The sequence below is a fragment of the Castanea sativa genome, chromosome 8 (assembly GCF_040712315.1).
Source record: "Castanea sativa cultivar Marrone di Chiusa Pesio chromosome 8, ASM4071231v1".
In the NCBI taxonomy this organism is placed as follows: Eukaryota; Viridiplantae; Streptophyta; class Magnoliopsida; order Fagales; family Fagaceae; genus Castanea; species Castanea sativa.
Window position 1 is genome coordinate 28,744,330 of NC_134020.1, and position 17,800 is coordinate 28,762,129.

General features: G+C 30.2%; 2 protein-coding genes across 2 annotated transcripts; one reads left to right on the forward strand and one right to left on the reverse strand.

Moving 5' to 3' along the window:
* Nucleotides 1–7,805: 7,805 nt before the first annotated feature.
* Nucleotides 7,806–12,785, forward strand: LOC142607359 (tropinone reductase homolog At5g06060-like). Its single transcript, XM_075778812.1, has 6 exons — nucleotides 7,806–7,945; nucleotides 8,648–8,745; nucleotides 8,844–9,051; nucleotides 10,344–10,560; nucleotides 10,735–10,841; nucleotides 12,298–12,785. Exons 2-6 carry the CDS (start codon nucleotides 8,672–8,674, stop codon nucleotides 12,484–12,486), a joined length of 795 nt encoding a protein of 264 aa, XP_075634927.1. The 5' UTR covers nucleotides 7,806–7,945; nucleotides 8,648–8,671; the 3' UTR covers nucleotides 12,487–12,785.
* Nucleotides 12,786–16,802: 4,017 nt separating this feature from the next.
* Nucleotides 16,803–17,381, reverse strand: LOC142606140 (uncharacterized). Its single transcript, XM_075777538.1, has one exon. It carries the CDS (start codon nucleotides 17,379–17,381, stop codon nucleotides 16,803–16,805), a length of 579 nt encoding a protein of 192 aa, XP_075633653.1.
* Between the last annotated feature and the right edge of the window lie 419 nt (nucleotides 17,382–17,800).

The following is a 17,800-nucleotide window of genomic DNA, read 5'->3' on the forward strand; positions in this document are numbered from 1 at the left end:
TGCATGCTTTTTGAGATTTTGTAGTATCCCAGGGTGAATTGCTCTTAACGTAACAACAAACTCTTTTGAGAGGGGAAAATTAACACCTAAAAGATGTGTTTAATACATACCTTAAAGTTGCATTATCTCTTTTTACCATTGTTTCCTACTCATTTTCCTCAACAAACTACATGGAAAAGAGTTAAAAATAAATAAATAAATAAAAGAAAAAAAGAAAAAAAAGAAAACCCTCCATGCAAAAGAATATCAAATGAGGCCGTAGGCAATAGGGACGACTTTATAGTATAGGCAAATGAGTCAGTAGCCTAAGACCTCCAAATAGAAAAAACCTTCCGAATGTTAACTAATATGTTATTTTTTATTTATCATAATAGTATTAATTAAACCCAAATATTAGCTAATAAATAAAATAATATTTTTTTATCAAATGAAAAGTATGAAAAAGAGAGATAAATGCTACATCCACAATATTTTCAAAATAAATCTTAAGTGGCGAGTTGTAACTGGCTGTTATTGGTAGAAAAAAAAGTAATTTCAGTGATGAATTCAAATTATAACAAATAAGTCAGTAGCAAATTAATACTTAAGAGTTGTGAAAATGTTGTAAATGTAATACTGCTCAAGTACAATATAAACATAATTTTTTTAATGTGAAATGAGTTTTCATTCTATAAAGATAAATTTGGCCATTTGGGTACAACAAGTCAATAAAGGAAAGGCCGTGGAAACAAAAGAAGAACACTGTAAATATATCATGGTTGGTTTTGTGGATGATGATTTTCTTCTTTTTCTTTTTAAATAAGTGGATTAGTCTTATTATATTACCAATTAAAAAAATAAATGTTAGTAGAACAAGAATGCAATAAATGATTTTGCTTCTAAAAAAACAAGAGAAAAAAGTTGATTTAATATTTCAAAATTTTATTAAAATACATATTTAAATATATAAAAACTTCACTTTAGTTTTGGCCATAGACCTCAAATGCGTAGTTATGCACTTATGCTTAGTAGGCGAAAGTCGGCAGAAAATTTCACAATTCTTTCACGTTTAAATAAAGATACCAACTTCTACGTTTTTCAGTTAAAAAAAAAAAAGAAAAAGAAAAAAGAAGAAGATACCAACTAGCCTTTCACATCTGGCAAAGAAAGTCATGAAGGATACCAACTATAAGCACGGTAAGAGCACTCTCATCAAATGTGTCAAATGTTAAATATTTGGCATTTGGCACACCAAAACTCTAAAATATAAGCCTCATGAGATGTTTCAAATGCTAAATTTTTTGGCACATATCTACAGTACCGTCTCAAATTTGAGACGGTAAGGAGATCTATGCCAAACACTGTTTGGCTTATTTAATTCATTTTTTCTCTCTCCTCCTATTAGATTTCCGTTTGCAACACCTCTCTCTCTCTCTCTCTGGCCACGCCGATCTTGTTTTTTCTCATCGCCGTCTTGCCACTTCTATCTCGCCATGCCGAGAGATAGAGACCGCCTAGGCTTACCACTAATCACTGACCCACTTTGCGACGAAGAGGAACTCCAGTGTGAAGGACACGGTGAAGTGAAAACTTCCCTCAGCAACGGTGACGGAGGTGTCCGATTCGAAATGTCTTGGTGTATGTCCGATTCAATTTATGATTTTAGTGTAAATTGTGATTAATTTTATAATTGATTTGATGGATTTAGGATGTGGGTTTGTTTGGTTTGGTGGATGTGGGTTTGTGCCGATCTCTCTGGTTGTGTTTTTTTTTTTTTTTTGAGGTGGCATTGATGGATGTGGGTTTGTGCTGGTGGTGGCTGTGGCCATAATTGCGGTGGTTGTTGGTGGCCGTTGTTGCGACAGTGGTGGTTGTGCCGTTGTTGTTGTTGTTGATGATGATGATGATGATGATAGGGAGGAGTTAATATATTATTTTAATGTATACAATTAAAGGATAAAACATCTAATAAATGAGATATTGTAAAATGATGTGGTAAAATGATAAAGTAGGTGTTTGGTGTGTCAAAATGACATTTTTTAAAACATCTAATGAGAATGCTCTAAAGTGTAAACTAGAAAGTCAAGCAAAGAAAGTTTTACATATTTTTCACCTTTTTTTTTATAATACATAATTTTCACATTTAAGATATGCCAACTTAAGTTTCACATTTGGCAAAGAAAGTTTCACTCACATGCACAGTGGCTGTTCTAGGAATTTTTAGGATGGTCACTAAAAAAATTAAATTATACAAAATTTAATAAAAAGACAATTTGAATATATCAATGTTACAAAAAAAAAAAAACGCAAATACATGAATTATTACAATTTTTTGTACTAGCAAAGAGAAAAAAAAGACTAATATAAGAGATAAGGTGAAAATTGAAAATGCTGATATGAGAATAATAAAGTGACCACAACAATTTCATAACAAATCTTATGTAACAACTTGTTATTGGTGGGTAAAACATGTCAATATTGAGCCCAAATTAGAATTAGTAATAGCTTACCACAGAAGATTTATTGTGAAAATATTGTGGATGTAGTATTACTCATTGTTATTAATACCGTTTCGGTTTGTCCAGTGGAATGGAATATTTCGGTACCGGCCGATTTCGGCGTACCGTTTTAAGGTGTTTCGGGTTCCTAAAAATTAAATTATATATATTCTTGTAAAACATAAAATTGTCAATTCTAATTAATAAATAACTAAATTTCAAATAATACAAATCATTTAGTCTTAACTCTTAAGTCTTAAACATCAATATAACATCTATTTAACATCACACAATAAGAAGATTTACAAGACAATAACTAAACATCAAATAATACAAAACATTTAGTCTTAACTTTTATGTCTTAAACCTCAATACAACATCAAACAATAAGAAGATTTATAACAAGTCATTACTCATTACATAAGCACATAATAATTAATAACTAATAAGCCAACAAAATTTATAACATAATATTAGCCATCAAATTTTTTTTTTTTTTTTCCATAGGCCAAATCATGTACCGGCCGGAATTCACATCTCGGCCGGAATTGGCTGGAATAGACCGGAATGGACCGGAATGGCCCGAAATCTGGCCCGAGGTGGAACGTTGGGTATCCTGGTACCGGTTTGCATACCGGAACGAAAAATTCCGGCCATTCCGGCCGGAACGGAACGGAACGGAATCAATAACAATGGTATTACTATTATTTTTGTTGAATTCAAATTCTTGTGATTTACAGGTCATGTTGTTTAATATTTTTATTAGGGTGGTCAAAATAAATTAATATCGTATATAATAATTTTTTTTTGTAAGTGTGTGTATATATATACATTTTTAAAATTAATTAATTAAAATTATTTATTTATATATATTTTTTGCTAAAAAAAAAAATTGACAAGTGAGGGTGGTCATGTAACCATCCTCAAATTCAAGCGGAGCCGCCACTGCATGCATAGAGGAAGCCGACTAGGTCTGTGATAATAGATTCACTTGTTAAGCCGTACGTGGAAAGTTGATAAAGAAAATTTTCACATGTAAGTATATAACCATGAAATCTCATTTTGTAATAATATACACGCCTTTTCCGAGATGCGTTCTCCTTATAGGTAGCATATGGCATTGCAGTAGTGCTGTAGGACTAAATAGGAAACATTTTTGAACAACACGTGATTTAAAATGATGTGAAAACATTTTTTAACAACATGGAGATTTTTAATATCATTATTTAAAATGATGTGAAAACTGTAGTTTAAAAAATGTTGTAAAAATACTTGTTTATAGTATTCATGAAGCAAAAAATATGTTTGGTGTTGTGTTTCAAATAACATGTTTCAGTATGTGAAAAAACATAATTGTGTGTTAGGTATGTGTGCGTGTGTGTTTTATTTTAAAGCTAACAAGTACGCAATTTACAAAAGTGCCATTGAGCAACATTGCTTGAAATTTGAAAACTAGTAAGAAAAGTTTTTCAAATTTAGTGTTTAAACACCTTAAAATGAATAATGTAACTCAAATATTCTTAAAAAAATCCCTTATCAAATGCGTTGTTTTTTTTAGAACTACAATCTTCAGTAATTAAACACTAAAAACTGTTGTTTGGAATCACATACCCTACCAGGGTCGGCTAAACAATAGATGCAATTGATGCAATCACCTAAGACCTTCAAATAAAAAAAGACCCCACTTAAAAATATATATATATAATATTTATCTATAGATTTTAATTACAAAAAAAATATTTTAGTCATTCAATTGGTCAATAAAATGCATTAAAAAGACCTCATTGTATCCTAAAATACAGAAGATTAAAAATGGAAAAAAAGCCAAACTTCGTGTCTATTTGGCATGATTAATTTTGCTAACTTATTTTACTATTCAGCTTATTTTTTTCTACTATATATATGTCTCATTGCACTTTTTGGTACTATTCATGGGTCTTACTGCACTTTTTGGTACTATTCATAGGTCTCAATATACTATTTCAACTAATTTTTACATTTATCTACTGTACTTTTAACAAAAAATTTTCAGTTTCAATAAAATAAGTAAATCCCAAATAAGTCATTCAGCTAACAAAATTAAATTTTAAGAGACAAATTCATTAACTCATTCTTAAAATATGCTAAAATCAAAATTAATATCAAACAAATTCATTAATAATAAAACGTAATTATCTTGAAATATACTAAAACAGAGATAATAAATTTCTAAATCAAAAGAAAAAATCTTGCATCTTTTTGGGGTTGTTTGGTAATGTTATTCTAGTAATGTTGTTTGTATTTTTTAGAAGTACGTGTGGATGAAAAAGTGTATGAAAATACATGTAATATTGTTTAAATACTGAAAACTGTTGCTCAAAATATTCTACCAAACAGCCCCTCTATCTCTCTGCCTCTGTATTTAGCGTGTGTTTGCCTAACACTGAAATTATATTTTAGTTACGTTTTGCATTTTTTGGTCTCACGGCATTGTTTATGGGACCACTAAACTCAATAAAACACAAATTTTTATATAAATTTATATTTCACAATATTATTCACATTTTTAAAAATTATTTTACTACAATATTTTTTTTTAAGAGGAATTCAATCTTCTTAATTTATAAGACAAATACAACACGCTAGTTTTGCTCTTACACTTGCAGAATCTGCTCACACTTCACAGCACTGCTGCCACTGCACAGTGACGATGCACACTGCACAAAACTTAATTCTTTAATCTACTTAATTTATAAGACAAAGACAACACGCTAGTTTTGCTCTTACACTTGCACAATCTGCTCACACTTCACAGCACTGCTGCCACTGCACAGTGACGATGCACACTGCACAAAACTTGATTCTTTATCTTAGCACTGCGGGAACCTGCAGTTGTTGAGTATATAATATTTTATAATCTAAAAGAGTGGAAAACAATTTCTGGTCCCCACCCACACAGCTACAAACTCCCTAACCCACCCACACGGGCCACACATATTGTATACACTATACAGTATACCCCTCAAATTAATATATATTTGTTTTTGCTAATTTTTACTTTATCCATTATTATTAATTATTGTATTAATTAATAATTTGATGTATATTATATTAATTTATTTATAATATAATGATATTAATTTATTGAATTATGAAATAAAAAAATAAAAAAATAAATTTTAAATAAAAAAATAATTAATATTATTTAATTTCTATTTAAATATAAAAAAAAGTTTCATCCTCAAGTAAGGCCGACCTTTTCATTAGACCATTGCTTAAGGTCCTAAGCGGAAAGGATACTCAAAATTTTGGAAAAGAAGGATAGTAGGAAAAAAATAATTTTTGATGAAATCCAAAAAAATGATACATCCTTGCGACAAATGAACAAAAAGTTAGGTATATCTTAATAAATATTGGTACACACAAAATTTTCAGGTTTAAATAAAATCAATTGTCTTAAAAATATCATCATAAACTTATAGACAAATCAAAATTTAACCAGATAAATCTAAAAAATTACCACAAATCAAAATTATCGAATTCTTAAAATTTACTCATATTATAGTTTCTCTCCCTCACTCTTGCTCTCCGCCTCTCTACCTCAGCTTTTGCTCTCTGCCTCTCTCACTCCTTCTCTCCACTGGTCTTACGCTTAAATCCTTCTGTTGCTGGTTGGCTTCCTCCGATCTGATCACATACTCTCCACGTACTTTTTTATTCTTTCTTTGAGTTTCTCTTTCTTATTTGATTTTTTCTGCTGCATTATGCAGATTCTGTATTTTTACTGTGGGTGGAGTCTTGTCTAATAAGACTTCTAGATGGAGCCGTGGGCCTACTTGAGTGCTTGAGTTCTGGCTGGGGCCGCTGGGCCTTGGAAGTTTTTAGTTTTAAATTCTTGCGTTTCTATTTTTGGTTATATGTAAAAGGTTTTATTTTGTTTTTTTGTGGGTCAATCTTATGATCTAATAAGACTTGTGCGGCTGTGGATGGAGTTGTACACTTGTACTTCTAGTTGGCTTTGGAATTTTTTTTTTTTTTTAAAATTTAATTTTAATCATGCGTTTTTATATATGTTTTTTTGGTTATGGGTAATATAGTGAATATGTATTTATTTATGTAGGATGAGATATGTAGATATTTGTTATCGTTCGGTGAAACTACAATAGTACTTTTTATATACATCAGGTTTATTGTTTTATACTTTAAAGTTATTTTTTATTCCAATAATTATAAATATATTGTTTGATTAGAAATGTCTATTAGAAAGTATGTATTTAGATATGAAAAACTTTTTTTTTTTTAAAAGAAGAAAAATTAATCTTGAATATTTTCTCAAACATGATGTTTATTATGATATTGATGGTTTAGATTTATTTTCAAAGTTAAAAGTTTTAAAAGAAATTTTACAAATAAAAGAATATACTCCAATTGACATACTAAATTATATTAAAATGTTAGATTTATTTCCAAATACATGCATTGTTTATCGAATTTTATTAACAATACCTGTTACCGTTGCTTCTACCGAAAGACGTTTTTCAAAATTAAAAATAATAAAATCATATCTAAGATCAACAATGTCTCAAGAAAGATTAAGTGGATTAGTTATATTATCGATTGAAAATGAGATGTTAGAAGAACTTAAATACAAAAATTTAATTAGTAAATTTGCATATTAAAAAGCAAGAAAAATAAAATTTAAACGAAATATATTACTATAATCCCACGGACTTTTACCTTTATGTGGCTTAGTTTGCACGATAGCCTAGCAATGAAGGAACTCTAGACAAGAAGGAAAATCATCATAGATGATGGTTGACCTCTCTGTGTGGGAAAGCCTAAAAAACAATCTGTTAGGTTTAGATCCCTAGTAAAAACAATATCTGTTAGGTTTAGACCCCTAGTAAAAACAATTTTAAGACTGTTAATATATTAATTATGTAAGTCTTTGGTTAATCTAGCAATTATCAATATTATGCACAACCAAAATTTAAAAATACATACAATATATGATAACTCAAGAAAACCTATGAATCAAACCATTTCACAGTAAAAATGTGAAGGGACTTAACTTTATCAATTACTTTTCAAAAAAATCCACATCAGGTTATTTATTTTATCAACTATTTTATTTAAATAATCATTTTCATTTTTTTTTTAAAAATTATTATCTTCAGAGAGAGAGAAAATTAAAATAATGAAATACAAAATTATAGTAACCATGTATATACATAATTACTGTAGCAAAAAAGGATTTTCGCACATTTTTTCATTGGTTGACGTAAGAAAATTTTGAGGTCAATTGGTTGGGTAAAATGTGGAGCTCTTTTCATTTTAGAGAGAGAGAGAGAGAGAGAGAGAGGCCTTGGTGCATGTAGGTGATAGAAGTAGGCTTGTTTTTCTTTCGCCTATATAAATCGGTCAGCCCACAGCATATCAGTGTGGAAATTGTAAGTTATTTTAGAGAAGTGCCTAGTGAAGTTTTCCAGGTAGCAATTTTTTGTTTATTTAAAATTTATGGAAAACTCTTTGGTTTCTTGAAGTAAGATCAATTAAAGCATATTTGACATAGACATTCTCCTTCTTGTGTGCAAAATTTATGGTTATATTTGACAAGACAATTTAAATACATACTTAAAGCTTGAAGCTCAATTTCTTTGAGATTTTAAATGTTTGAAGCTTCTTATTTTGTAGGCTAAAATTTTATTTTTAATTTTAAAATATAGCACATGTTCTATTTCGTCTTTGAATTAAAATGTTTTATTTTCATCATGAAAATTTAAAATGTTCTATTATTTGTTATTCTTGTCAAAATACATATTCTATTGACAAAAAATTTGTTGAAAGTGATGAAAGGATGAAATATTGAGATGTCGTTTTAAAATTTTCAGAGATGAAGATAAAACTTCTTAAATTATAGACAAAAATAGAGTATCTACAAATAATACCATATATATTGGATGGAAGAAATATATATATATATATATATATATATAGATAGACTCAAAACTTACTTTGCTTTCCTTCGTTCATGATTTATTTATTTATTTTATTCTTCTCTAAATGTCATCTTTATATATAGATAGACTCAAAACTTACTTTGCTTTCCTTCTTTCATGATTTATTTATTTTATTCTTCTCTAAATGTCATCATTGAATCAGTTGGTTTCTTTGCTTATTATTTCTGTTAGAGAGGGAAGAGTGTTAGGAAAGCAATGGGTTTGGCAGATAACAGATGGTCACTTAAGGGAATGTGCGCTCTTGTAACTGGTGGAACCAAAGGAATCGGGTTCTTTTCTCTCTCTCTCTCTCTCTCTCTCTCCATGTTCCACTTCAAAGGGTCTGAATTAAATAGTCAAGTACCAAAATCTTTTTGATTTTGTTCAGGTATGCTATTGTGGAGGAGCTGGCCAAACTAGGCGCAAGAGTACATACTTGTTCTCGAAATGAAGCTGAACTTAATGGTTGCTTGAAGGCTTGGGAAGGTAAAGGGTTTGTGGTTACTGGTTCAGTCTGTGATGTATCGTCTAAAGCCCAAAGAGAGAAGCTAATGGAGTCTGTCTCCTCTGTATTTAATGGAATGCTTAACATCCTAGTGAGTTTTCCCTCATCCATGTAGCTTTGGAGACCTATTTTCTTCATTAGTGTTTTTCAGCTTTTTAATTTTTATTTTCAGAGAATTACTGAAGGTAGAGATTTAAAACACACACCTGTGTGCAATAAACTTATTATTGTTGTTATTATCATTATTAAGTACTATACCATATTAGCTCAATTGGTAAAATATTGCTTGTTATTGAATAAGAAAGATCTAAAATTCAATCTTCTCAGTTGAATCAGCTAGTTCAGTTTTTAAAACTATGATTTGAATATTTTGCTTGAATTAGTGATACCCAAGATGGTCTATTGAATAATGTAATAACATAAGAACAAAACTTAGGTATAATTTCTTAAGTAATATAATTTATTTTTGTAACTAAATTTGACTATCTAGATGCATTAAACAATGAACATATAGTCAAATTTAATTGTCCTCAGAAAAGATAATATTATTTTTACTGCATTAATTGGTCAATGCATTCATATTGCCGATTTTTTTTTTTTTTTTGGAATGCCATTGTTGAATTTAATTGAGAAACTTAAGTTGTAACACCTATATCTAAGTTTCACCCAACATAATAGTGAATTTGATTAGCTTGATCATGTTGGTTTTTTGCTTAAAATAATAAGGCGATAATGATATGATTTATTTTCTATACATTCTCTAAACTCTACACTCCCTATACCAGATAATCCTTTTTGGGTAAATTACTTTCCAAACTTTAAGTTTTGGGTATCTCTTATTTAAACCTTAAACTTTTAAATGTTTCATTTCAACTTCAAGTTTGAAATGAATTATATTTAAACTAGCTAGTCATGTTATGTTTAATAGCATTTACAAAGAAAATGTGATAGGAGGTTTAAATGAAATGTTTTTAGAAATTTTAAGGTTTAAATGAAACTTTTGAAAGTTTAAGGTTTAAATGAAATATACCAAAAACTCTAAGGTTTAAAGAGTAACTTATCATTTGATTTTTGCATTTTACCCATTATTTTTGTTCATCTGATTTTCACAATGATTCTTATCATGACAGATCGTTTGTCATATATATATATATATATATTATTTGGATTGTATAAATTATTTTTAAGTTTTATTTTTTGACGTACAATTATACTATTGCCTAACTTATTTTTTTAAGCACAATAAATCAATGAAAATAAATGCTTCCGAACAAGCACTCGAGTACTCCATTGCATCTCTTCTATATTATTGAGCGTTATAAGATATCCCAATTCTCTACTGAATTTGTAATTGAAATACTGTGCTTCAATTTCTGGATTTAGGTGAATAATGTTGGGACCGCTATATGGAAACCAGCAATTGAGTACACAGCTGAAGAATTTTCTACTATTTTCGGAACCAACTTTGAATCTGTTTACCACCTTTCCCAACTTGCACACCCCCTTTTGAAGGCGTCTGGAGCAGGAAGCGTTGTGTTTATCTCCTCTGTTGCTGGGGTGGTTTCGTTAAAAAATTTGTCTGTTTATTCAGCAACTAAAGGTATGTATGTATAAGAAAGCAAAAAAGAAAAAGAAAAAAAGTGAAAATTCATCTTACAGATATCTGATATTCATTCATTCATTACTAGCTTGTCCCCTAGCTATATATGGGGGTAGGGATGAGAGTACAGTGTTCATAATTATGATCGGTTTTCTCACTTTATATTTTTTTCAGGAGCAATGAATCAGCTCACAAAGATTTTGGCATGCGAATGGGCAAAAGATAATATCAGGACCAATTCTGTGGCGCCATGGTACATCAAAACACCTCTAGTGGACAATGTAAATTTCTTTTGCCTCAATCACTTTGCTTTGTAGTTGGCACTTACGTCTCTAACCAACAGGTCCAAAGCAAGCAATTTGTGTGGTGTTAACTGATTAGTCCACTGGTCACAAATTGTCATATTGCAGTTTTTTAACTTTTTCTGATTTAATTATTCCATGATCGATACAGTACTACACTTGTATTTTTTTGAGATAAAATTTTATAAGTGGCCCCTCTCAATTATGGGATGTGATTTCCTATTATAGAGTGTGTTTAGATAGAACTTATTGCTGAAAACTGAAAATACTGTAGCAAAATAATTTTTAAATGTATAAAAAGTACTGTTCATGCCAAAATTAATGTTCATTGGCCTAAAATCACTGTTCATTGCCAATGAACAGTGATAGACGCGCATGAAAAAAAAAAAAAAAAGCCTAGACATGGACGTGGACGCGCAAACGCGCTATTCAAACGCCACCATAGTCACGAAATTATGCGGTGCATCCAATGTATTATACCCTCCTTTCATAAAAGTGTTGGTACTAAGAAATTTTTTTAGGGTGGTTATTAAAAAATTTAAATTATATAAAATTTAATAAAGTGATAATTTGAATATTTGTTATATTTGCAAGTCGAGTAGCTAAGGAGAGCAGAATTAATTGTTATAACTGCAAAGCCAAAAATAGTATAATTGTCATCACCATCAAGAAGAACTCACAACCACAATATTTTTCTTAGTACCATATTTGAAGGAAAAATAAAATTAGAGATTATTTTTATTTAATACGTTGAATGAGTTACAAATTTGATTGGTTAGCAATTTTTATGTTTTTTTTAATAATAGGCTTTTTGTTTAATAATTTGTTCACTTATTGTTTCCTATTGTCTTGTTTTTGTTTGGTATATGCTTGTATTGTTATTGAGCTAATATTTATTGTTGTTGTTTAAGATTTTTTTTTTTTTTAATAAAAGGGATTAAGGATTATGTTTGGGGGCAGAATTAATTTCGAGTAATGTTATGTCTACAACATTTTTACAATAAATCTTGTGCGAAAAACTATAATTGGTTGGTAAAAAAATAATATCAATATTAAGTTCAAATTAGAATAAGTAATAGCTTCTTATATTGGATTTGTTGTGAAATTATTGTGAATATAATATTACTTTTAATTTTATTAAATCCAAAATTTTGTAATTCTCAAATTAGGGTGTTTAATATTTTTATTAAAGTAGTCATAATAAATTAGTTTATCATATTTTTGGCATGTGTATATATATACGTTTTTATGAAAAGTGGACACACTTTACTTGAGATGACGGTGTAATACATAAGGAACACACTGGTAATTTCCACTTAGACTGGTAGTTTAGCATCTGTGATCTGTGGGACTTAAGAGATCCCACCTAAGGAACACACTTTTATATGATCCACATTGTCCTTTTGGCAACTTATTATGTCTTCTTTCTTCTCAGGTGCTCGAGGATACAGAATATAAGGAAGAGGTCATTTCTCGCACTCCATTGAAGCGCATAGGAGAAGTAGAGGAGGTCTCATCTTTGGTAGCATTCCTGTGCATGCCAGCATCATCTTATACCACTGGCCAGATTATTTACGTTGATGGTGGAATGACTGTCAACGGCTTTAACCCAAGTCGTGACTGAAGGGCAACAATTTTATACCATATATATTCTGCAAATGTGTTTTGTTTAGCACAAACGGGGGAATGTATGGGACAACATATATGAGCTCATACTTGATGTTGAGTGCAATACTTGGGGTGAGATGATTTAAATCCCATGTTGAGTGCAATAATTGATGTTGAAAACACTAGGAAGTTGTTGGGTGTACTTGTGTAAGTGAAATTCCACATTGATCAATAATGATAAGAAGATTAATTAGTTAATATAACATAGTTGAACTCATACCAATTAAGCTTAGACCTTTTGAGTTAAGCATGTTTCTATATTAATATGTCACCCCAAGGTAAAATTGTTAATCTCCAAAGATTTGTTAAACTTTGGTTGTTGTTTGATTTTTTTTTTTCTTTTTATGAAAATTACAATTCTAGTGAATATCTTATGTCCAATGAATTACGAAAATGAAACAATTCCTAGAAACATCTTAGTTACAATGAATTTTGGAAAATTTAATTCTCACTTGTAGAAACATTAGCAATGGACTAATCATTCAGGTTGAGCTACAATTTTTATTCCAAAAATGCCTAACCATGAATCTATTTTATACTTGAAATTTATATAAATTGTAACTTTCTCACCATATTAGGGCATACCCATAAAGTTTATACAAAACAAATGTAGCATTTCTCTCATCCGGAACATTCATATAGTAAGTGTGTACGTTTATTTTACTGAAAACTGAAAACTTATTGCTGAAAACACTATAGCAAAATATTTTTTATTGCTACAAATTACCGTTCACCCGTTTTTAGCACTTGACTGATCCATGAACAGTGCCATGACTAGCCAAAAAATGCAACTTATGCAAACACAAATGCAATAAGCTCTACACAAACGCACCCTAAGTAAATCCTCTAAAATCAAGTAATCAATCGAGAAAATCTTCTTTATAAAAATAATTATTAAAAGTTACAATCCTTTTATATTTATAAGGCCTATAATCACTCTAATAAGAGGAAACATGCTTACCAATAAGTTATCTATGAGTTATGTCTCCATGACAATTAATCATATTGCTTCCATACTTATGGTTTCTATTATTTTGAATGGTTTCCAACGATACCATCCTAGCAAAAATATTTGTGAGTGCTACGTCACATAATACTTGTTAAGTGTCACGTTGAAATTTGTAAGGATTACATTTTTTATGTATTAGCATATTTGAGTTCAAAAAACACTTTATGTGTATTTGAGTCTTAGGCTTGGTAGTCTCAATCTGATCGACCGGGACTCTTGAGACAAGAGCCCCCCTTAAACAGTGGAGGATAAAACTTACAATAGAACATATTATGAGTAAAATGGGAAAAAAGAATCTGTCCTCCTTCCTACAAAGCTTTTCTCTGCCATCAAGTCCTAGATTACCTTTGTAATTTTTTGTTGTTCTCATTAGTATAGCGAATAACATATTATTTGTTTTTTTTTAAGAACCTTATCCTGAAAAAGTCCAGCGATTTTCTCAAAGTCCATGTTAGGTGTCACGTTGAAATTTGTAAGGGTCATATTTTTATGTATTAACATATTTGAGTTCAAAACACATTTTACATGTATTTGAGTCTTAGTTTTTAGTGTGTTTAAGAAGTACAACAAGTGGTTAACAAGTGATTAACAAGTGGTATTATTAAAGACACAAAATTGCTTAACAAGTGGTCTCGATACCTGGCTCAATACCTATTGATCTATTGAGAATAAATGATTCTTGATACTTGTCTTGACACCTCTCGATCTATCGAACCTTGGGAAAATTGAATAGTAATTTTTTGTTTTAACCCACAATGTCTTGGCCTTTTTTGGGATTTGTGCACTAGAGTTCCAAAATATATAAAAGACAAATTTTATGGTTGTCGACATCATAGAGATAGAGAGACACACGCATAAAAGTTGCTGCAACGTTTGTGCGCCTAAATTTTTGTACCAAGCTACTACTGGTTTATCAAAGTCATGATTTGAAGAGCACTGCAATTCTACAACTATCAAAGAGGTTGTTGTGCTATTAGTCACAAATAGGAGATTTGTACAAAGGAGAAATTTGTTACAAGAAGTAGTTCAACTGGGGATTGGAGCTGAGATTCATTATAGATCAGTAGGTTCTACTGTAAGTAGGAACTTTAGGATATGGTAAGATTCATTGTACTTGCAATCTCTATTCTTGTTAGTTGATTTTTTGATAGTGATGACCTAAAATTCATTGGTAGGGTTTTGCTTGCGAGAATTTTCCCTATTGTGATCAAATCGCTGTGTCAAACTTATTTTCCATTGCACTTAATTTAGTTTGGTTATTTGATTATGTCTTAATAGAATTTGTATGTAATTTGGACTAATATGTTAATCAACTTGGGTAATTGGTTGATTTAACTAAAGTCAATCTATAACCCAATAAAATTGAAGGAATATGTCCCTTATAAGGACTCTTTTGTGATTATCTTCACTGAAATTGCTATTGTTGGTATGTTAACCATCAAACTGGGGTAAGGATAAGACTTTGATATCAATTGACGCATGGCAAAAACCATAAGAAGCAATAAATGTCTATTTCAAGAAAATAACATTGAATCCACGAAAGTTTCTTGAATTCACAAGGATAAATAATCTAGAATCCACTTGAGAAAAAGAGAAACTAAGTCTATATTTTTATTAACTTGAAAATTGAACTTAAAATTTGTTTACAGGATTAGAGGCCAATTTAAAGACTCTGTAAAACTTGACTGCCAAGAGAATATATTCTAAAATAGATTCTAATTGATATTCTATTATAATTGGATTCTAATTTAGTCAGAGAAGCATTAAATGGACCTTTAAATCAAGAAAATAAATACACCAATCCTAAATTTCTGAAAATTACAAAAAAATAAATAAATAACAAAAGTCTTATCGTAGATTTTCTTTGTCACTAGACTCACTACAATGTTAGCTACAACTAGTATTTTCCACTTCTCCAAATGAGTCACATTTATAGTGGTATACATTGCATGTAGAAGTAGAACATCGACACCAATATAATAAGGCAAACCTATCTGGAGTTTGTGGCATTGAGAGAAACAAACGAACTGGGCATCAGAAGGGGTCAATAAGAAATATAAATTATATAAAATCTAAAACAAAAGAGACTTGAATATATCAATATCACAAAAAAAAAAAAACATGAAATTCTACAATTGTCTTCTAGAAGGTTTCATATTTTGAAACTGTTGCATGATATATTCATTATCAATCCTACGAGTTATATCTTTTTCAATGTACACAGTCAAACAATCACTTATCCACTGATCCCCCATTCAATTGCGCAGTTCATTCTTGATATATTTCATTGCTGAAAAACTCATTTCTATTGTTGTAGTTACAATAGGAAAAGTCAAAACTAACTTTACAAGCAAATATACTAATGGATATATTACATTCTTATTTGTCTCCACCATCTTTCTAGCAAGGTCTCCAATTCCTTTAAGTTCTAAAAGCTCATCATTGGAGCGCATATCAACAATGTAAGTCTGGAGCTAATTATCAAGTACCAATACATTTGTCTGAAAAATTAGATGGATAGAACTTTGCAAGATATGTCAATTTTTTATATATCAAAAGCCAAAAACGAATCACTTGGATTCAAGCAAGCCATACAAAGTAGCAACTCAGTATTCACCTCTAGAAAATGATTGTTAAGCTCTTGAAGTTGCAAATCTATGACTTCAAAGAATAGATCAACACGATAGTGATGTAAAATTTTAAATTGTGGGGCGTTGCATCGTGGCCTCACACCAACTACAAATACTTCATTCATGTTCAAGGTAGGAATATTGTGCTTGCTACAAAATAAGGATACTTCAGTCAATAGAGCTTCCATTCATCGTTTCTCATCATCTGTAATCATTGCTTAGACACTCTGACAAGTGTCATAGCATTTACAATATCTTGATTTTTCTTTTGCAATGCTATTGACAACTCATTTGTGATCCCCAAAATATTTTTCATCAAGTGTAAAGTAAAGGAAAATTCAAAAGATAGAATTAACCTTAAAATAGATTGAGCTTCAACTCTTTGCTCAAAGAATAGGCTATCCATTTGAATCATCTCAAGTACATCAAATGTGGAAGAGAATATCAAAATTAAGTTGAGGATTGTCCTATAATGTGATCTCCAACTTGTATCACTAGCAAGTTTAAGACTTGTCTCTTGGTTTAAATCTTGCCCACTTTCAAGTTGACCCAAGTTCAATGCTTCTACAATTTTGGCAAGTTGTGCATTTCGTAAAAATTCTCTTCTTTTACATGAGGCTCTAACGATAGTTACTATTTCACTAACCAATCAGCAATATCAATATGCTTGTTAGCAATAGCTACAAGAGTCAATTGAAGTTGATGAGCAAAGGAATGGACACAAAATGCTAATTTACTTCCCTTCAAAATTAAAGTTTTAAGATCATTGAATTCACCTTGCATGTCACTGGCCCCATCATAACCTTGCTCACGTAGTCTTGATAAACTCAATGCATATTTACAGAATAAAAATTTAATTGCAGCTTTTAGAGACAAAGCGGAGGCTACATGTATAATACCAAGAAATTGCTTTGTAACAATTCCCTTTTTATCCACATAACGCAAAACAACAACTATTTGTTCTTTTATTGAGATATCACAAGACTCATCAACTAAAATTGAAAAGAACCCACCGTCAAGATCTTCGATAATGGCATTGGTAGTTTTATATGCAGCTACATTCACAATGTCTTTTTGAATATCAAGATAGGTTAGCTTGTTGGTTTTTGGAGTTTTTTGCAACACTTCATTAATAACATCATTATGATATGCCAAAAATTGTAGAAGTTCAAGGAAATTTCCTTTAATCACTTGAAATATCAAATTCATCATGACCACGAAAAGCTAACCCCCAATGCAAAAGGAATCTTATGCAATCGACTATTGCATTTAATTGAGTTCGATATTCAATCTTATCTTGATTTGACTACTTAACAAAAACACTTTGAATGTGTTGATTTTGCTTCATTAGATTTTCACCATTCTTAAGAGCTCAGTTATGGTCACTATTAACACCTCCAACATGTAGGTCTAGCTTTTCTTTCTTATTCCAACTATTAAATCCCTTTGTCACAAAACTATTACTTCTAGATTGCATACCAACATCTTGTCTAAATAGATAACAATATAAACAATATGCAGCATCCTTTTCAATACTATATTTCAACCAACTTCCATACTCTTTAAACCATTTAGGATTAAATCGACGCATAAGTCTACCAAATTTTATTTGAGGAAAATCATGTTCATAA

Bases quoted from the DNA above. Each gene is read 5' to 3' on its own strand.
- LOC142607359 (XM_075778812.1), top strand. From the start codon at position 8,672: ATGGGTTTGGCAGATAACAGATGGTCACTTAAGGGAATGTGCGCTCTT. The intron at 8,746-8,843 runs GTTCTTTTCTCT...GATTTTGTTCAG, and splicing joins GGTGGAACCAAAGGAATCGG to GTATGCTATTGTGGAGGAGC. The intron at 10,842-12,297 runs GTAAATTTCTTT...CTTTCTTCTCAG, and splicing joins AAACACCTCTAGTGGACAAT to GTGCTCGAGGATACAGAATA.
- LOC142606140 (XM_075777538.1), bottom strand. From the start codon at position 17,381: ATGATGAATTTGATATTTCAAGTGATTAAAGGAAATTTCCTTGAACTT.